At 38.7% G+C, this 21,745-nt stretch overlaps 2 protein-coding genes across 20 annotated transcripts in view; one reads left to right on the forward strand and one right to left on the reverse strand.

The window, feature by feature from the left end:
* Positions 1-8,583, forward strand: part of ECT2L (epithelial cell transforming 2 like) — a 59,253-nt gene extending 50,670 nt beyond the window's left edge. For all 4 annotated transcript variants that reach the window (XR_012655553.1, XR_012655551.1, XR_012655552.1 and 1 more), the window contains 2 exons: positions 6,924-7,099; positions 7,268-8,583. The gene's annotated coding sequence lies outside the window, so the exon portion shown is untranslated. The remainder of the gene's footprint in view (positions 1-6,923; positions 7,100-7,267) is intronic.
* Positions 780-21,745, reverse strand: part of REPS1 (RALBP1 associated Eps domain containing 1) — a 114,010-nt gene continuing 93,044 nt past the window's right edge. For 10 of the 16 annotated variants that reach the window (XM_075063992.1, XM_075063988.1, XM_075063997.1 and 7 more), the window contains 9 exons: positions 20,628-20,726; positions 13,908-13,980; positions 11,570-11,688; positions 9,626-9,690; positions 6,380-6,565; positions 5,599-5,694; positions 4,907-5,055; positions 4,100-4,205; positions 780-2,129 (listed from right to left, as the gene is read on the reverse strand). In XM_075063992.1, the coding sequence (XP_074920093.1) occupies positions 2,061-2,129; positions 4,100-4,205; positions 4,907-5,055; positions 5,599-5,694; positions 6,380-6,565; positions 9,626-9,690; positions 11,570-11,688; positions 13,908-13,980; positions 20,628-20,726 (962 nt within the window). In that variant the 3' untranslated portion in view covers positions 780-2,060. The remainder of the gene's footprint in view (positions 2,130-4,099; positions 4,206-4,906; positions 5,056-5,598; positions 5,695-6,379; positions 6,566-9,625; positions 9,691-11,569; positions 11,689-13,907; positions 13,981-20,627; positions 20,727-21,745) is intronic. The other 6 variants (XM_075064000.1, XM_075063995.1, XM_075063989.1 and 3 more) reach the window with 2 other exon arrangements.

Genomic DNA, 21,745 nt, shown 5'->3' on the forward strand with positions numbered 1-21,745 from the left:
CTGCAAGTATCCTGTCAATGTATAGTTATCAGAAAGGGAAACATACTAATCTATTTTCACTGTTCAACCAGAAGTAGTAAATAGCATAAACAGTAGAAAATTTGATTTAAAATGGTCTTTTCAGTAATCAATTGGTAATGCGGTTAAGAAACTAATTTAAAACCAACAGTGAAGCAGGGAAGGTCAAGGGCTTCTAAACTGTGATTCATTTAGTTTGATTACATTCAGAAGGTACTGTCACAGAAATCTAGTTAATTTATTAGTGACCTTTCACCCAAGAGTTACACTGTAGCAGCATTCCGCCTTTATACAGGATGCCTAGGTTTATTTCTAAATTTAAGATAATATCCATTCTACCTCAGCGCTTTTCTTTAATAGATCTCAGAGAGCTTTGCAAAGGAGGTCAGTATCATTATTCCTATTTTACACATGGGGAAGCTAAGGCACAAAGAGGTAACACGACTTACTAAAGGTCTTCCAGTAGGTAAGTGGCAGATCCGGGAATGGAACCTAATCTGAGTCCCAATCCAGTGCTTTAGCTACTGCACCATACTGCATCCCTTATGCTTGTACTCTAGAAACGAGACAGTTTGGCAACTATATTAACATAAATGAAGGCTAGCCTCACTTTACCAAGAAAATCCAAGATGGCCAATAGCTGAAAACTAGGAGAACAAAGGATTCTGCTGCTCCTTGTGACTGCCATCAAAAAGGTTTAAAAATATATTCCTGCAGATTTGTGAGAGTTACAAGTTCCAGTTAAAGATAAATCAACAAAATTAAAATATTGTGCTGTTTTATTGGTGTAAAAATCACAACTGCTAGTTCTGATTCTGCTGAGATACATCCATGCGATTTAACATCTATGATCCCACAGCCAGAAGAAGCCATTAAATAGAATATCTGCTGTTAGTCAGCAATTAATGCAAATTTACATATGAGATCAAAAGGTGTGTATCATACAATATACAACAAAACCTAATACAGTACATCAACCCCAACAACAGGATACACTCAGGGAACTTTTTCTTAATAGTGAAACCTGTCTATATGCCAGAAGACTAAGGCCTGGAGACAAGGTAACAGAAGGTAACCCAGAAGTCCTACGAAACAAACTTTATTTTTTGGCTAGGAATTAGAAGTTCAGAGAGGTATTGACACATTACTTGACAGTACAATCTGTTACAGTAAAGACTGGTGGATATGATCTGTTAATAAAAGGTAATGTGTGAAGCATGCATTTACAGGTAGTGCTCAGGAAATGTGCAATCAATACATTGGGAATTAACACCCAATTCTTTTCACAGAACAGATGACCGAGGAAGGTCTGTTACGTATAGTATCAGTTGTACCATAGGTCATTTATATGCATGCGGCTGAATCAAGATCATGAGTGGAAAAATGTGAACACCTGGCAATCTGGTCACATAGTGCACAAAGTATGAAACAAATATGAAATAACCAATTTTAGATGATATGGCAAGGTAGCCTGCAAGAAACTCTGTGGCAGCCTGAGGGAGCTACTTTATTGCAAAAAAGGCAGGCTTTCTGGAAATGTGAATTACTTGCTAAACTGTGAAAGGTGGTTTGGGAGATCAATTTTGGTTCACATACCAGATCAATTTTCCTGTTTTACACAATAAAACAAATGCTGCAGTGTAAGAGGCATTTATGGTATATATATGCTTTAATGTTAAAAGTTAGCTGACAAGCTGTCCTTTTCTTTGACATGAAATATAGAAACCATTAGGTAATTAATTCCAGTTTGACGTTTTGGCCACTGAAACTGTGCAAACTCAACTCCAGTAGAAAGATTATGCACTCCCAAGGAAATGGCAGAGGAGGCAGTGCCAAGATTCAAGGAAAAAAGTTATCTTGATTTTTTTGATTGAAGTTAAAATACTTAAATGCAAAGATGGACAAACTGGACTGGACAGAACAGAATCACAAAAATTAATGTTGAATAGAGCGCATTGAGCTGAATGAATGGGTCTTTCAATAGGCTTTGAACCCAATCCCCCTTTCCAAATTTAGTAAATTCACAGTTAACGGCAATTGGCTTATAGGTGAGAGAAGGGTCGAAGCTGTTCCAGTTGGACTTCCAGGGAGATTCTCTCTTCAAGAACATCCTGGAAATGAAAGATTTTCAATTTATAGTCCAAAGTGAAAGAACATTGTGAAAAAATTCTTACTGTGATCAAAATAAGGTAAATGTAGGCATCAGTTTTGGGCACTCACTTCAAGTTGTACTCTAAAGAACACAAGAACCCCTTCCCTTCAGCTGAATCACAGTCTTGGCTAGTGAATTCTACATACTATGAATGAGACCTTTGTTAAAAAATAAAGCCATTTAGCAGGCTGCATTCCTTTTTTGTGCCACCCAAATACTAGGCAAGGACAAGTAGGCATGAATTTATACATATGATATTTTCAAACAATCGGGAGAAGAGAGTGAGGCAGAATTTCACTTGTTAAAGTTTCATGAAATGAAGTTTGTTTTCAGTGAATTTCACCCATCCCAATTGTCTTTAAAGAACTATAATACAGATTTGAATTCAGACTTGTCAGTTTTCTAAATGACCTGCACTCCAATCTAGCCAGCATAGCATAAATTCAAAGTGTTTAGCATCTGGATTGGTTTAGTATGAAATTCATAATTAAGACGAGGTGCTGAAAAAATAAATTAGGTAAAAGTATATTGGCATCCAAAGACAAATTCAAAAGGTAAAGAACAAGACAACAGTGAGCAATGTAACTAGTTAGGTTAGATTGGTGACTGTTTTCTTGTGTTTATTTACTGAATTGCAATATTTGCATTTCAGACATTTTGTGCCTTTATTTTTTTTCAATATGCTTATGAAATGAATCAGTGTTTTGTGCTTTACATTTCATTAACATGTTTCAGGATTTGATTCTCCCCTCCCCCACCCTAAAGGCTGAAGGAAAAAACCACAAATGCACTTCTAAGTGCATCTGCTAGTTTTCCTAATACCATCATCTCAGAATAGTGAAATTAAGTGTACAAGCTAGTAATTGTTCTAGTCTTATTTTTGCTATACTTAACAGCACATTAATCAGTAATATCAAGATAATTAGAAACAAGAAGGCATCTTGTAGAAACACTTCAACACAAACTAATTTTCTTGCCCTTTCTATTTTCAGAGTTCCACAAGAGCACATTGGAAATCGCTATCTCCTGTAACCACAGACTCAGAGATGTAGGGCTGAAAGGGACCTTGAGATGTCATCTACTCCAGCCTCCTGCACTGAGGCAGGATGAAGTATACCTAGACAATCCCTGTCAGGTGTTTGTCCAACTTGTTCTTAAAAACATCCAATGACAGGGATTCCATAACCTCCCTTGGAAGCCTATTCCGGTGCTTAACTATCCTTAAAGTTTTTGCTAATACTGAACCCAAATCTCCCTTGCTGCAGATTAAGATGATTACTTCTTATCCTTCCTTCAGTGGACATGGAGAACAATTAATCAATTACCTTCCTCTTTACAATAGGCCTTAACACATTTGAAGACTTGTCAGGTTTCCTCACCAAACCTTCTTTTCAAGACTAAACATGCTTAGGTGTTTTTTAAATTTATTAACTTTTCCTCAAAGGTCAGGTTTTCTACACTTGTTTTTGTTGCTGTCCTCTGGACTCTCTCCAATTTGGCCACATCTTTCGTTAAACGTGGTGCCCAAAAGTGAACACTGTATTGCAGCTGAAGCCTCATCAGTGTCAAGTACAGTGAGACAATTACCTCCCATGTCTTGTATAAAAACACTCCTATTAATACACCCCAGAATATTAGCTTTTTTCGCAACTGTACCACATTGCTGGCACATATTTAATTTGTGATCCACTATGCTATCCACAGATCCTTTTCAGCAGTACTAATGCCTTGCTAGTTATTCACTTAGCTATTTAAAATGTTAAGCTGTTTTTATACATATCTCCTATGCCCTCTCCCATATACATTTGTGTGTTAATACACACAGATCTCTACCTTAGTACTTAAATGGCCCCATCACTGTGCTACCTCAGACTACACATGTGCACACACTTCTCAGAAACTGACATACAAAGAGAACGATGGTATTACCTTTAACTGTTGCTGTAATTCACTATTCAATCTGGCCAAAACAGTGTTCGTTTCCTTATTGCGTCTAATTGATGCCTGAATTGCCTTCTTGTCTTTCCCCACGGACCTGAGGATATATTAAGTGCTTTTTTGTAAGTCTTTTCACTGCCAAGCACACCAAGAAATAACTGATAAGTCTACTCAATTCCTTAGTCCCTATTTAAAGTGCTCAGCAAGAGCTGTACAGAGGACACTTTTTTACATAATTTAGTGATTCTTTCCACTTATTTTCCTTTCTATAGACTAGGACACGTAGACTAGCCTTGTTTGCACAGAAGCTTGCATACCAGTTTCCTACAGAACACAATGAATTACGTTCTTAAATTGCAATAATAAACGTACACCTTCCAGACTACCGATACAATACCAGATTGACTTTAATTTAATTTGATTGTGTTTAGCGTAGACTTGAGGGTAAAGGAAAATATGACAACTGCACATTTAAGTTCAAGACCATCCATACTCACCCACTTTATTCAAAATTAACAATACAACACTAACATTTACAGAGCACTTTTGATAGTCAATGTATTTTGCAAAATGTGAGTAAGTTTTTCATCCAAACAACTGGAGTGTCTTATTAGGTATATCTCAACCTTAAATATTAATGTTGACACCTTTAGTAGTTTTATATATCTGATTTACAGTCACTAATAGTTATTTAACACATTGTAAAATCACTTGTAGCTCTTGCATAAGCTAACAGTATTATTTGCTGTTTCAGTGTGAACTTCCCAATATTAGACATTCATACTCATCCTGGGTTACCTAGGGATAGACGGCTGTGAAGCAAGAACAGCAGCTATGACACCTGTTTTCTGTGTATGCTCCTCAACTTCAGGTCTCAGCTCATCTTCCGATTTTAACCTTCTGCGAATAGGCTTTGGTGGTGGAGCAAGAGGTGTGGTGCCTTTTCCCTGGGAGGCAAAAGGTAGCCCATAAGCAAACATCACAATTATATTTGTACTTAAATCAACTGGCTGTGCAAAACTTTCTGTATGAATTCTGAGAACATTGACTCATAACAGGTCTACTTGAGTTCTCTCAGGTAGCATCAGAAAAACTGCGTAAGAATAACTCATCTCAAGGGAGTAGTAACTGACCGTGCGGGGTATATGTGTGTGTGTATATATTATAAAAAATGATAACGGCTCCAGCCATCTGTTCTCTATGGACTAAAATCCTAAAAATAACCCTTGTATGAATTAATTTTGGTAACAATCTACCTTCATTAAAGTGAGCTTCTACTGTCATGATTTTAGATGGAACCAGCCCAGCACGTATATAATATTTTAACCAAAAATGTAAATATTTCAAGAAGTTCTGAGCCTTTGAAAACTGAGTTCAAATCGAAGCTTCTGCAAACTCAGATGCAGCAGTCACTAACTGGCAACAGTTCTAATACACATTCTTCTATGCGTTAAAACCTACACTTTCCTCTTAAATTTCATTTTACATACCGCATTAACAGGGACACTAGCAGCTGCCTTGTCTTCAACTCTGCCATCTGTTTTGACAACTCTAAGGGAGCCTGCAGAATCAGAGGGTTTTTCAACCTACAGAGAATGAGACAGTTTAGAAACTCTGTATGAGACCGCAAATATTTAATTCTGTTACAATTAGGATGATAGCCAGGTGTGTCACATTGGTATGTTCTCTGGTTATATGAACACAGTTTACAATCTCAAGTCTCTTATGTGAGCCCAAGTACTCTTTAAAAGCTCAGGGATGGAGAGAAAGGGCTGTAGCTGATTACCAGCACCATCTAGTAAATCTCTATGCTACACTACTCTCACTATTTCTGATCTGCAATAAGATCACATCACCAGAGACATGCAGGAAAGTTATGTTTCATGAGAGGCAGCAACAAGAGAGGATTGTTGGACCCTAAATTATAACCTCTTGCTACTGGAACTAACCTCAGTATAAAAAGAGATGACCAAATAATAAAGACTTATTTGAAACTTCTGATCTAAATCAGATGTTACATATTATTTATACTATAGTAACTCAAAGGCTGGCAACAAAGATCAGGGCCCCATTATGCCAGGCATTATACAAAAACAAATACAATAAGACTGTACCTGCCCAAAAGAGTTTACAAACTAAACAGATTTGACACACAAACAGTGGACAGGGAAACAGGCAGGATGTGATTTATGCAAGGTCTGCTGGGTATAACTAACAGGGTACACCAATGTATAACACTAAGTGGTCTACAATATATCCATTTACACTGACCTGCAAGACTTCTGAATGTGTTTCAATTTCATCCTCCTCCTCTTCATTTACACTTGATGCAGCAAATGCCTCAAACTGGCTGAAGTCTGCAAAATTTGGCTGTTCTGGTATTTGCTGAGGTGAGGTACTGGTATGAGCTATTAGGCTTTCAGCATCCACTGGGCGATGCACATGAGGACCTACACCCTATAGCAAAACAAAGATGACAGTAATTACTAATACTGTGTTCTTGAAAAAACTGACAACACAGGAGCAAAATCTTGTCCAAACAAGAGTTTATGCAAGAATGCTAACCAAGGACAATTATTTAATTATGTATTACTGAAGAAATTACTGCCTTTGTTTAAACTTGTAATAATGCTTGGAAGTGTCTATCCTGTCACTGGAACAAACATGCGTCTTATCATACAAGTACAAAATGACTATATTTGAAAGAAGAGGCAGAACACTTTGGTCGCCCATTATCAGTGGTACAAAAATTATCAGTGGTAAAGTTGAACTTCTTTCCTTTCTCCTAAACTGTTTTGTTGTCCATTTTTCCAAGTGTACATCTCTTTGAACGGATAAAACCTACCCTTCCTCCAAAGTGCTCTTCTGGAGTTCAACTGAAACAGCAAGAAGGTGAAAGACAAAAAAGGCAGATGGAATATTGGAGGCTAAAGGCTACACAACAATTCAGAATTGAACAGTGTGAGAGGAGAAACCCTGAGCAATACCAAGGTGGAGCAAAATGTTGGTTCATTGCTTGGGAGTGTTGTGGTGACTGATACCAATGGAAGAGTGCCTTCAAGCACAAAAGTAGTACACCAAATCATTTCAAGCACTCCTGGATGTATCTTGGGATTTAGCATACAGCTTGTTAATTTTAACCTTTTGTTTTTAAAATAGTTTAGGAATTACACAGTGGTCTCCCCCGAGAAGTAGAAATATGAAGGATAATTATTAGAGGAAGTATAACCTTTATATTGTCTCCTATTTTGAATACACATGTTTATTAACAACTTATCTTAGTATTAATAAGACTGACTCCCTTTCTGTGTCGTCTCTAGGAAGTTAAGCATTCTTTTAGGATGAGTTTGCAACAACCACTTCCAACTCAATGCCTATAAGAAAAACTAAGGATAATGAATGATTCCCAGTTTATATTTACTGAAATAAGTGGATGGAGGCTCAGAAACTGCTACTTCTTGAAGACTAGCTTGTCATTTTGGAGAAGGCAAATTGAGAAATCCCTTTTTCTTCCTCTATCCCAGTCTCAAGGTTAATGTACTTTAATATTTAAAGTAAGGTGGCTGGCAGTAAAGTAGATAAAACCTTTCTACTATGACATGCTAATTAATAATATGACAAAGTGCACATCAAAAAGTTTTTAAATTGTGTTTTTAAAACTAAGGTTATGCATGAAGACAGGTTTTATTTTGTTAAAAATTCCAATATGAACTAGCATGAATTTGACCTAGAACCCATTTTAAATATTTAGGTTATATTTGATGCTTATGTTAGCTCTAACTATGAGGCAACCCCTGGAACTAACAACTACATTTCATAGCTCTTAAAACTGTATATGCCACCTGTGACGGTTCTCAGGGTACCCAGAACTATGAGTCACCTTGTTACCCTTGCCTCCAATGAGGAGTCTTTTCTTGTGGTAGCTGGGTGACAGCTCCCTGATGCTGCCAGTTCTTCCTTCGCCAAGTAGGTTAACAATACCTGCACTGCAATCCCCGAGTCCCTTTGAATCATTCCCCTGTGATACAGCCCAATGTTGACTAATCACAGAAATTTCAGATCCTCTGCAATCTGCGGCATACCATAATTTATCAGTTTTACCTTAAACCACCATTACTGTCAACACAGCACTTGTGAGCACTTATAATAAAACAAAAGTAGGTTTATTAAAAAAAGAATTAAGATTTAACTAGTGAGAAAGGGATGGTGGTAACTGCTTACAACACAAAACAGAATCATTAAATGTAAACTTGGGTTTGCATTTATCAAGTTACCTTTCCTATATAATAAAGTTGCTTCCCCCACAAACATGAGCCCATTGCAGAGCTGACTGGTTTCACCAGAAGCAGGATAAAAGCTTTCATGGAAGCTCCCTGCTTCTTAAGGGATTTCCTCAGTGATGGAGCCACAGTGCCCTTCTCTACACTACAGCACTTACAGCAGTGCAGCTGCACTTTTGCAGCACTTGTGGTGGAGATGCTCTAAGCTGACGGGAGAGCTTAACTCCTGCCTCGTGAGAAGCGATAGCTATGCTGGCAGGAGAAGCTCTCTCCTGAGTTACGTAAATTATACCAAGTAACCTGTAGCCTAGACGAGGTTTATGTCATACTGAAAACAGGCAGGGTGAATTCCTGCCTTGTTGTAGAGTTTCTTTTCTACCTTTAAATGGTTTTGATTGTTTATCATGGTCTCTCATGGGTTTTCCATTGACTATTTTGGGATGTGGCAAGGATAGACAATAGAACCTTGCATTGGCTAGACAGCTGACTAGGGACTGATTAGCAACTCCCTCTTGCTTGAATGGACGGATCATCATTGAGACACACCACTCAGGTGACTAAATTTCTACTCCAAGTCCATAAAGCATACTTTAGATAAACACATTACTCCACAAATATTACCTGTACATACATCAATAAATTTTGAGTCTTGTCAAGTTACATGCTTTCTGTAGATAGCTTACATATTACTCTTCATGGATAAATATCCTGTCAGACATATGTTTGGTGCAATGAGTTTGTCAGGTTTCAGGTGAGAGTTTACAAAGAACAGGGGACCCTCTGCCAAGGGATGTCTGTCTCACCACTCCCAACTCATGCCACAGTATTTGTGTAGCATATTTCTGTACCGCTACCCAGGAATTATTCTGGGAAGGGTGTTCAAACGTTTGTAAGTTTCTGCCTCTCCCCCCAACCCATGTGGCTCCTGGACCAGAGATACTTTCCCTTGACCTCAGGGGCAAAGTACTTCAGGCTTCAATGTCTCCTTTTAGTCCACTGCTTCCCTAGGAGCAGGTCCTCATCCTTCTGGGGAAGTCCTGCAAGGTGGCAGAAGCCTAGGCTTGAAAAGCTCTGGTACACATTCATACTCCCAATGTTTCAAAAGACTGGCCTTCTGTGCTTCCTTGCTGCCCATATTTTAGAGTAAAGTTAAAAATTCAACAGATTGAAAGACTGCACACAGGCAAAGAATTATACTAATTTAAAAAAAAATTGTAACAGAATAAGTCAACTTCACCTGTGAGGGCAGTGGTCTTGGAGGCACTGCAGGGGGGTAGGCAACAACTCCAGCTTGTTGCTGTCCTGTGAAGAGACATAGGTTCTGAATGACAGTTGGATGACAGGGCTATTTCCATATATTAGGACATGCTCATTGCAAATATGAAGAACACGTGTTCAGTTTTCCACTCTGTCAACATGAAAATAAGCTGTGTTATCTGCGCACAAGCTATCATAACCAGGACTGTCCTTCAGTAAGTGACATGCCACAATTATTCTGTAGCCAAGGATAAAAGGTGTCGGCTATATTTAACATACAGAGGCAAAATATAAGTATTAATGTTGTAACACAGGGCCTTCAGGTCTCAAGCATAGCCAAATTAGGCCTTAGGATGAGTTACACTAATTTACCTTTGTAATATAGCTAAGTAAATTGATGATAAGCCTGCTAAACTTGTGTCTGGTTGAGATATCCTGATGTTTTGAAAATAATTGCTGAGTTTGGATAATAATGTCACTAGAGATTAGTTGAGACCACAAGATAACCGTTGGTAGTCAGGGTGAACTGTTAGAAACTTCCTTAATGTTACTGTTACTGTGGTGATAAGATGACAAATGTTAATGAGTATGAGAACTAATGAATTAATCTATGAAAAACAAGGCACCTCATAAGCAGTGGGGAGTGAAAATTCAAATAACGAAAAGGGGATAACAACTTTCCTAAATATGTATGAAGCCCAGTGGGTGTCAGCGTAACATATCATAAAAGCTATACCCTAGTGTAGTGATTAACACTTGAGGTTTTTCACCAAGGCATGCTGTGAGTAATCTAAATATGACACATTCTAAATTGGTGTCTCCTTTACCAGACTGCAGTGTGTATTGTATGGTTGGCTATTAAGAGAAATTACTACAGAAAGAGCACTAGATAACCTCTGTTGTGCACCATGGGGTCCCCCTTCTGTTGATAACCTCACCGCTACAGTCAATCTTGTGGGCTGAACTCTCACAGATTTAAGTAGGTGTCAGCCCTCACCTTGGGGCAAGTAATTGGTTACATCAAACCATAACTACAGATAAGGCTACAATACTGTGGCCTCTTTGGTCAAACACAAAATTGGCAAAAGGACAGAGCAAGAGACTGAGAATCAGACCTGGGTTCTACTCCTCACATCATCAGTTTGTTGCGTAAACTTCTCTACACCTCAGTTTTTTTCCCCCAGCAGAAAAACCCTTTTTACAGTGCTTTCAGATCATGAGCTGAAATTATAAAGGACAGCATCTCTGTCAACAAACAGTAAGTTACCTGTAAGAATTCTCTGAGGCTATAAATCTATTACCACCCTTCTGCACCTGAATCTGCATCTGTCAAGAACTCCTACTGCTTCAATTTTGAGCACATTCAATTTGAAATGTGCAGTCCTCAGTTGGGTCACTGGGGTTCGTGGCTCCCATTCTCAGGGCCACCCGGGGGTGGGGGGGGGGGAAGTGGGGCAATTTGCCCCAGGCCCCACAGGGGCCCTGCGAGTCCTGGCCTTCAGTGGCAGCGGGGCCCCTTCAGTGCTGCCAAAGACGCAGAGTGACTGAAGGGGCCCCCCACTGCTGAAATGCCACCGAAGACCCAGACCGCTGCAGCTCCCCTGCTTTGCCCCAGGCCCCCTGAATCCTCGGGGTGACCCTGCCCATTCTCATGTTTATCCACTTGACTACACTGCCTCTCATTTACTGACATTTTATTTAGGAACCTACTGTTTTAATTAAGTCGTTGATTAAGCCACTGTTTTTCTTTAAAAGGGAGTCTAAAATCTGAATAAAAGCCATCAGTAGATTTAAGGCTTTCGCTTCAGACCTAATGCTGTCTATTTAAAAATAGAGTTAACACTTTCTCCAGAGAATTTTTTTTTGTTTAAGATAAATATGTACTAAGCAAAGTAGCAAACGCATGGATGTATAATATACCTACCTGGAGTAACTGAAAAGGATCTGTTCATATCTAAAGATGATGATCGAGAATGTGAAGGATGAGGTCTAGGAGGGGGTGGGGGTGGTGCAGTGTTCTCTGGAGATGTTCCTGAATGTGACCTGCAAAACAAGTAAACCTCTGTAGAGGCTTAGGCAGCCAGAACAGTAAAAATTCAATTGCAAAGTGCAACCCAAAACATCTATATGAAGAAATCTTGTTTCAAGATTAATAGCCGCTACCAGCTCCTTTTTCCCCAGCCAAATCTAGTTTTTAAAATCAAAAGACTGGCATTTCCCGCTTCTGACAACTGAATTTGTTTTTATACCTTTATTTCCTCTTCAAAATCCTCCTTACTGCACTCTTATTACCTATTGTAATGTTTGTGGAAGCCTATAGTGTCTGACAGTAGACATCCCAAGTGTTAATTCAGGAGAAGGTATGCAATATCCAACCTAGACCGGAAGTCATTATGATCAGGACTTTTGTGAAACATGTAAGTTTTGTCAGTAGCCTGAATAGGAATTGTTTCCTACTGTTAAGTGGGATGGTGTTAAAGAAAATGGGAATTTCTAGTGGTTCTGCCTCAGTCAAATACAAGTCAGCCTTGAGCATGATCAAGCTGAGGAAGTGTCAGTATATGTTTGCAGATGTGAATGCTAGCTTTTCCATCTGAAGTTTCTATTACTCAGTGCATTTGTTTAGGATCTTGAGAAATACTGCCCTTATTCTTGGGTGTTTTCTTATTTTGTATGAATTTTAAGCTCTTACAAATGCAAGACATATCAGTAATGTCAAGATCCAAACACAGATGCAGATCCTGCAAAGATTTACACCTTTTAGGCAGTGGTGACTACTTTCACACAGCAAGCCTCTCAGTGCGACCCCCTTTATAAATTAAACACACTTTTTAAACATTTAACCCTCTTACAAATGCTGGCGGCATAGCAAGGTTTGGGGGTGGAGGCTGAGAGCTCGCAACCCCCTGAGTGGTCACAACCCCCCATTTTATAACTCTTGATTTAGAGGAAATCTGATGTAAATCAAAATAAGCCCAAACTCAGAATGAGATTAAAGAGAGATGAAGTCTTATGTTGCTCTAGTGATTTTCTGTCTAGAGTACTTTTAGTGCACTCATTTAATTAAAAAAGAAACTTGGGATAAGTCTATATTACAGAGGCCATGTCAGCATAACCTTGCGATGTAGATGCAGCCTACACTGATGGAAGGGGTGGTTCTTGTCTATGTAGCAACATCACCTCCTCAAGTGACTATGGCTACATCAACAAAAACCACCATCTCAGTAATGTAAAGATTTATATAAAAGTAGACAAAGAATCAGCTTTGCAATTAAGTAACACTGGAAAACACTACAAGTTAATTACAAACCCTTTCTGGTTATTTTGACAGTTTTCATAATGTTTACTACATGAAATCACCCTAATTAATTTAGGTTTAAGATATAACTTTGAAACTGATCCTATGCTGTTTAACAGCAACATTGATTTCCAGTCCTATTGTACAAAGCCCCCCCTCCACATTGGAGATTTTCAGTGCTTTTAAAATCCTCTTATTTATGATGTTCTTATTTAGTAAATCATAGCCTAGAAGAATGAGAAAGTCCTTGGGAAGTCATCTAGTCCAGTCCCCTGCACTCAAGGCAGGACTAAGGATTATCTAGACCATCCCTGACAGGTGTTTGTCCAACCTGCTCTTAAAAATCTCCAATGATGGAGATTCTACAACCTCCCTAGGCAATTTATTCCAGTATTTAACTACCTTGATAGTTAGGAAGTTTTTCCTAATGTCCAACCTAAACCACTCTTGCTGCAATTTAAGCCCATTGCTTCTTAACCTCCGAGGATAGGACAACAAGAACAATTTCTCTCTGTCCTCCTTGTAACAAAACTTATGTACTTGAAAACTTATGTCCCCCCTCAGTCTTCTCTTCAGACTGAACAAACCCAATTATTTCAATCTTCTCTCAGAGGTCATGTTTTCTAGACCTTGAATCATTGTTGCTGCTCTTCTCTGGACTTATCAAGTAGAATGTTCTCATGACTGAACATGGAGTAATAGCTGACTAGCCACTTCCATCAAGCAGTGCTGTTCTGCTGCACCAGAAATTTTAACTTTATACATATTAAGGGCAGACTGGTACACTTCTACCATATATCACTAGGGAACAGGTTGTCTACACTTTTGATTGTTAAAATAATGACCACCATAAATTGTTATTTGGCCTTTTAAATGCTAGTTAAAAACAGCCAAAAATATCATTTGGGAGGGAGGAAGTGTGCTTTATAATCTTTAATATTTCTTCTGTTACTACTCTACTGACCGTTGCCGAGTTACAGTGCTTCCCATCTGCTCTGGATCTGAAGTATAGGAGTCTGAACTGCTGTAACCATCTGCTGGTAGAATGAAAGAACAAAATTTCATTTTTTTAGTGTTAATTTATCACAATTAAATTATGCTAAAAACAGCAACAGGTTATATTACCTATGCAACAATAGAAAAGATTATTTCAAGTCCAAAGAAGAAATGTACCTTACTGTTGTACTTCCCTGTAAGATACCATCTGGGCAGGATTCTAAACCTTGAGTCAAATAACTGAATATCCCCAAAGAAAGTAACAGTAATACAGTCGTTGGCAGAACAAACTAAGACAATTCCCACCATGGGCACTAGTTGGTGTATTTTGTTTTTAAAAGATGAAGAGTAAGACCTAAGAATCAGGCTTATCACTTCAGAACCTTTTAAAATACATCAGAGGACAGACAAGCAGGTAATGAGTACAGGTTCCTCTATTTTGTGAACAGTTTCTGCAGGATGGAGGCTTGAAGGAGAATTCCTTCCTAGAGGCCAAATCAATCAAAACCTTTGTAAGACATATAGAGATCAGGACCACGTAACACCTCTGACATGTACCTGAGAAGGGAAACAACCCTGAAGCAGGGCAGCAGCTATGTCTTGGATTGAATGAACTCTGATGTGGGTTTCCAGCTTTAGGCTAGCCACTTTGCAGCAACGTGAGATGCAACCACAGAAATATTTAGATACAATCCTCTTACGTGATACCACTGCCTTGGGAATTTGTCAAGTTGGGCTGACTGTCAGGATCTAAGTAGCTCAGAGTAGAACCACTAAAAACTTAGAATCATAGAATATCAGGGTTGGAAGGGACCTCAGGAGGTCATCTAGTCCAACCCCCTGCTCAAAGCAGGACTAATCCCCAGACAGATTTTTACCCCAGTTCCTTAAATGGCCCTCTTAAGGACTGAGCTCACAACCCTGGGTTTGGCAGGCCAATGCTCAAGCCACTGAGCTATCTCTCCCCTTATTCTCAGGCAGACAGAAAAGGCTCTCGGCACACAAATTGGAACAAATTGGCAGAACTGGCTCATTAAGGTGGTATTCCATCACCACCTTGAGGAGAATCTCAGATGAGTCCATAGCACGGCTTCATTCTGGTGAAGCGTGGTTTACAGTCAATAATCACTACAGCATGAGACTTGCTATGACCTGAGATTATTGCAGTCAGAAAAGTGGATGCCCACCTAAGGAAATGGAGTCTCAGATAATGAAGTCTCCTTTTGAGTTGCTTAGTAACTATGGCAGTATATATTAATCTCTCATGACACAAAAGACTTCCAAAAAGAGTCAATATCCACAAGAACCTGAAAACAAGGTGATACATTGACATTAGTCAACTGATTCATGAGATACCAAAATAACTGACAAATGTAGTTGGATGAAGTTAGTTTAAATTAATCTCAGAGGTCAAGAAGCTGGTGAAGAACAGGTAAAGAGATCCACATTGCCCTGTTTATCTCTCAAATCTTTTTCTACCTACCATTTTAAGCATCAGCATTAATTTAGAAGAGTTCCCCCAGGATGCATCATGCCTTCTAGAATTTCTCTGGCTAAAAACTGATTTGGGTCCCTGAGATCCATGACAGAAGTTTCCTCATCTTTAATTACCAGGAAGCATGTGGAATAAAATCCCACCTATCTCATTGGCATGGGTTTGGATTTCCTATAGTATCTTTCACAAATAAGAGTATGTTCAAAATCATTCTTGGCTGAGTAAGAGGAGGGATTCAATAGGACTGTAAGAAAACCTAATTTTTTGGCTCTACAAAATATGTTTAGGACCCATATTATATCCAAGACCTCTGTAGCTCAGGACAAAAGGTTACAATATGGCTCCAAAAAACAAGAGTTCCTGGCAAACACTGGCTAGCAATATATTCTAGAACCCTTAAAAATGTTTGGTGCTCATTAAAAGGAAAATTAAAACCTTTATGTTGCTGCTGATATGGAGGCAGAGTGCCCTGAGCACCCTAGAATTCAGCTGCTGACATAAAAGCTACCTTTTTAAGTGAGGCATATCTTCCCTCCCTTCAGAGACGGACCAGAAGGAAAAGAGAGACTAAAGAATGAAGGGTGGCCTTTGACTTCATTGCCTTCTGTAGAAAGGCATCCACTAGTTTCACAGAGGTGTTGTGTAGCCTCCAACAAGCTATAAGTCTGTAGTGTTGACTTCAAACACTGAGACCAAAGGATACTGGGGACTGTGCTGGAATCCATGGTGGAAAAGATATTGCAGGATGCTTTGGTGGTGAAGTTACTTAGCTGAGACTAGAGAGAAGCTGGGTGGTACACACAGAGGCCCAGTGATCAACTGTTAAAGTCAACTCAGGCTAATGATCCGAGGATTTCTCTTTTGAAAGCTATGCCCTCAAAAATGAAGTTTGCACTTCCGTCTGTCTCACTGGTGAGCTGCGACCCAGAGGTGAGAATACTACAGAGACGGTATCTTTACATTAAGAAATTCTCACTGGTCAGTTTTTGTTTTAAAAGAAGACTGCATGTCCCCGTACGCTGTGCAGTTGGGCTGAGTCTCTTATCATAGAGTAAGGAGGCAGCCAGAGGCATCACTGTACTTAGTTTCAGCTCCAAAAATAGAAAAAATTCTATGCATAGCAGATTAACATTTAGATATGTATGGGTGTAAAAAAGGAAAACCTGCTCAGTGTAGGAACTATGTACATAATGAAAATGTAGATATCCAAATATATACATCCTTTAAAAACCAAGGGGTGCCTGAATCAAGGTGCAATCAAGTCACTAAGAAATACTGATATGTAAGATCCTTCAATAGTACCCCCCATCCAACAGAGTGGTAACAGACCTCTAAAACATTGTGTATAGAACCATTTCTTGAAGAACCCTGTGTGCAAAGACAATGTCTGTGCAAGCCTGGAAAACTGTATTAATATTTTGTGGCAGTGTAAATGTCAGATGAAGTGGTGATTTTGTGAAGTTCTTGCAAAAACCTCTGCTCACCAGGTAGAAGTAGACTGCCAACCACTACCTGCGCTCAACAGACCAAGTTCCCTTGCTTTATAAAAGCTTCTTATACATCTTACAGAGGAAACCTGGAGATTATCTTCATTCTGATCTTTGAAATGATCAACTGGCATAGCACTTAGTTTTCATAAATCCACAGAAGAGTGTATTAACCTTCTGTGTTGGGTATAGATTGGCTTTCTAACTTTAGAATGAACCAGTGTCACTGAACTGCTATGTCTGATACCACTTTCAACACCACTCCTTCATTCTGTCTCATATCAGGATAAGAAATAATGGACAAAAATATAGAACCTCAGTTTGGTCAGGAGGTGCTATCCGAGTACTGAATACATTCATGAATACTCTACATGGCACAGAGTGAAATGGAACTACATTATTTTGATGTGACCGTGGTCTTAGGGCAGCTATATGTAAGGAAGCCTCCTTCAAGTCTATAGAAATGAGAAAGAAGTGTTGTAATATAAGATAGCTATATAGTGGATGAAGTGGTCTGTATCTTGAGCCTCGTGTACTGTTTGTGCAGCCATTCAAGGTCCAGGATGCCTCTTAGTCAACCAGATATCTATAGAGAAGAGCAGTAAAGGATGGTAAACCTCTCTGGGCAAGAAACTTGCTTTATCACTCCAACAGAAAGTTACTGGACTTTTCTGTAATAGGATGGTTACTTCTAAACGTGTTTGGATAAGGCAATTTGGGCATTATACAATTAACTGCAACAGTACTTCCCTTCCCTTGATGATACTGGAGGAGCGTGAGCAACTCCTACAAGGATGGGGAAACATAACACTGCAAAAAAGTCCAGTCTTGCACACAGTTTAGAATTTTCCTAATTCTGTTAGTAATGCTAGTTTTCTACTGGACTGAGTAAAACTTTCTAAAAGGAAGTACTGCAGGAGTATATTCCCAGAGAGAACAACACTTTAGTTTCAGGTAGGCAACAGTCAGTTCAGGGAGGAAAAAAGCTGCATTCTAGAGGTCTGTTTACTAGATACAGATGACTAGCTTCTTCGTAACCAACCACCCCGTTCCCCAGAGTATTCCAGTATATCCTGGGATGCAGTCTCGTCTGCAAATCTTCTACGCCCCCTACATCTGATGGTTCTAGAATTTCTTAAACCCAATAGCAAAAGCTTACATGATATAAGCAGAATTTAACCTAATTTAAATAAGTAATGGCTTCAAAAATCATTTCTTACTGAAAGGTTCTTATGCAGCACTGCTGAGCTCTTTTTTTTTTTCCTCTTTTTTTTTTTTAAATAAAACCTGGAAAAAAATGACAATTTTTTTCTTGCTTCAAATATTACTTTTGTTCACTTCTTCTCATGTAGTGACTCTGCAATTCCAGCTCTAAAAGAGTTCAAGTGGCTAGGCAGACTGCAAGCCAACCTCTTCTTCAGGTACCCTTTTCAAAAGAAAGGGTTTATCTTCCTCCCTCTGTACAATCAAGTAACCTGTACAGAGACACACGACTTAGCAATAGTAGTGTCTAAAAAGATCTTTTCACTTCCCATTTGTTGGCAAATTTCATCCCTTTGTCTTGAATGTGGTCCTGGCCACAGTTATCCATGCATTTATTACCTCCAGACAGGATTACTGAAATTCCCTGTATCTGAAGCTGAATGTGAAATGCACAAGAACCTCTATAGTCTAGGCTTCCGTGAGCACATCAGACCCTTGATTGAGTCCCTCCACAGGTTCCCAGTCATTTTCAGATGCCAGTTTAGGGTATTGGTTCCGATCTTCAAAGAAGTTTATGGTTGAATCCCCAGACACATTAAAGACTGAATCTGATCGGTGAATCACAAGACACTTGCACTCATCTAGGGAAATGCAGACCACAAAGCCCAGATGGAAGCACCTGAGAGCTAAGAAAAAAGCACTCTCAGTCTGGCTATGAAACAAGCTTCCAGAAGACAGGTAAGTCCCATCTGATTGTCCACAGGAAACTGCAAAAATTTTCCTCTTAGAACATGTCTATCTACCACAGCATCACCACCACTCCCTTCTACCCAAATGACTACCTCCTCGCTCCCTGCCCGAAAAGCCATCCCACAAATCAACCAAAAATGAAACAAAATAAAGTCCTCAAGTAGAATTTTTACACTGAAAAAGGAAGACAAACTACAGGTTCCACGAAGTTCACTAGGGACCTTGCTATTTATTTCATGTGGAAGGTGCTCAGACACTATGGTGCACTATGCTCAGATACTATAAAATCCTCGGAAAGGAATAAGGTAACCCCCCTGGGCTACCTGATCCCCCTCCTCATCTGTTAGTCCGTGATGAGGAAAAAATCCTTAAAGAGACCGTCTCACAATTTTGTGTCACAGTACAAAAGACAGTCAGTTCCAACTGCATTAACTGGTTTCTTGAGGTATACAGATTAACATAACCTTCCAAATTATTTTCTATATTTACTTGTTTGTAATGGCATTTTGCAATTTCTCCTGGGAAAGGCATAGGCTTCCAGTCTTTGAGACGGATGTTGGATTTGAGACAGCCAACTTCAGTAGAACATCAGGCCACTAACTGAAGAGGAATGTGACCTCTATTTTCTTTTATTCCACTACCCTCTTCTTTACAGGAATAATTCTTCCTGGTATATCCAGAGCTGCAAGCCCTTTTACTTCTATTAAGGCCCTGACAAAGGATCCAAGAGGACCAATGTCAGATATTGATTTCTATTGAAGGAAATTATACAATATAATGAACAAAGTGAATGAAAAACAGTTTCAGGAATAAAAACCACAGAGATTAGATACTTAGACTGACATCTGATTTGTGACTAGTCTGTGTGATTACACATAGAACAGGCTAATAAAATCTGTATAGTACTATATATTTGGTGCAGAGAATATTAAAACCAAGTTACTGCAACCAGGGTAAACAGAGGGTTATCATCTGTGACTTTTGACATTTTTTCTAGGTAATCACAAGGAATTGTGGTATTTTGGCTCACAATTTTTCAAAGGAACTGAAACAGTGACAGCAGATTCCTTCCTTTGGTAATACAACCATTTTCTAATCTTCAAAAAAATATGTTGAGACAAGAGTGGGACCAAACCCTAATTAAAGCTATTTCTGCTTGAGATAAATAGTGCAGCCAGTTTACACTTCTGAGATTATGTCTGAGAACAGGAAAATAGTCTTATCAATTAAAATAACACAGTTAATTTCTTACCAGATTTAGGATTAGATCCTCAAATGGCATAAATTGGCATAGCTCCAATGAACAAGCCAGAGAAGCTATACCTATTTGTATCTGCTATTATCTATTCCTTTATCTTTTTGTAAGATGGGAAGATACTTCCCAAGTCAAAATACAATGTTGGACATGTTTCTTGCTTTTCAGGAACAGTCTGTGCTCTTATTAGCACAAGAACAATAATTCAGGTTGACATTCCTTTAAAGTGTGATAAATGGGTTAAAACAGTGGTGACCAACCTAACTACACAGGAGGGCCACATAAACCTAAGCACAACCTTGTGTAATCCAAACAGATTCTATATACTTGTGTAGATGAAAATGATGTAAACATGACAAAACAAAACACTAATGAATCAGCCGTTAGTATACTGTGTTGAACCAGGTCGTGCGTCTTATGAAATGCTCTGGTGGGCCTTGTACAGTCTGTGGGCCATAGATTAGGCACCCCTAGGTTAAAAGTTGCTTTGATACTTACCAACTGTATTTCCAGCCACAAATTTTGATGAACTCATATTATTTTCTTCTGAGAGGTCAGGTGGTTTCACAAGCAGAGGGCTAGTGGGATTAGCAAGATCTAGGTGGAAAAAAGATTATTGCTATTCATTTTAAGTAAGATTAAGTGATATACAAAATACACTGAAACTATCCTTCTCTTCAGGGGCCAAGTCTTCATTAACAAAAGTTCAGCCCTAAACCAAAATTTTGCACTTGACTGGAATTTTAGATGGGTAAACTACAATGATACTACCCACACCATTATAATTTTAAATACAAAAACTATTCAATTCATAAATAAAAATTAAACTTTGAAACTTTACATTTCAATATTGGTATATAATTGCACTGGTTAATATGCATATATATAAGAATTTTCCAAATATAAATCTTATAAAATATTCATTTCTTGTCTCAGTGGTGAAATGCCTAAGTATGCATGCTTTAAACATTTGTTTTGCCCCTCTACGTAATATTGTAAAATTATAGTCAAGTTTATAAAATTTTGCAGTTTTAGGATTTATTAAGTTAACAATACGGGTCCCATTGTGCTAGGACTATACAAACATGACATAAGCAAGTCCCTGCATCAGAGCGCCTACCTTGCTTATAAACTCTTCGAGGCAGGGGCCATTTGTTATATATCTACCCAGTGCCTAGCAAAATGGGACCATGTCCTCTAGGTACTACCATAATAATGTCCGTTGGTATAAGACATGACATCAGACAAGTATGCCTTTAAGAGAAAAACAATTTTCACTGTATATAATGCCCTTGTCAAAAGTTCTGAATTAATTTACAATAAAAGGTTAGACATTTTAAAAATAAAATCTAAATCGATATATTCACTGATGCACATCAAAAGACAACAAAAAAACCCTCACTTTACTTCCCCACTCTTCTGAAAGTCATAGGACAGTAGGCTTTGCAACATGCTCTGGAGATCAATAAATTCATTATATGTTGGACCCAAAGGAGAAGCAAATTCCAGGCTAAAAGATATTCCCCTACAGACTATTAATTCAAGCACCTGATATGATCAGAAACCCCAGAGTACAGCAAAAAGCAGTGAAATCAGATATACAAGACGCAAACTGC

Source organism: Chelonoidis abingdonii, chromosome 3, assembly GCF_003597395.2.
Source record: "Chelonoidis abingdonii isolate Lonesome George chromosome 3, CheloAbing_2.0, whole genome shotgun sequence".
NCBI classification, from domain to species: Eukaryota; Metazoa; Chordata; order Testudines; family Testudinidae; genus Chelonoidis; species Chelonoidis abingdonii.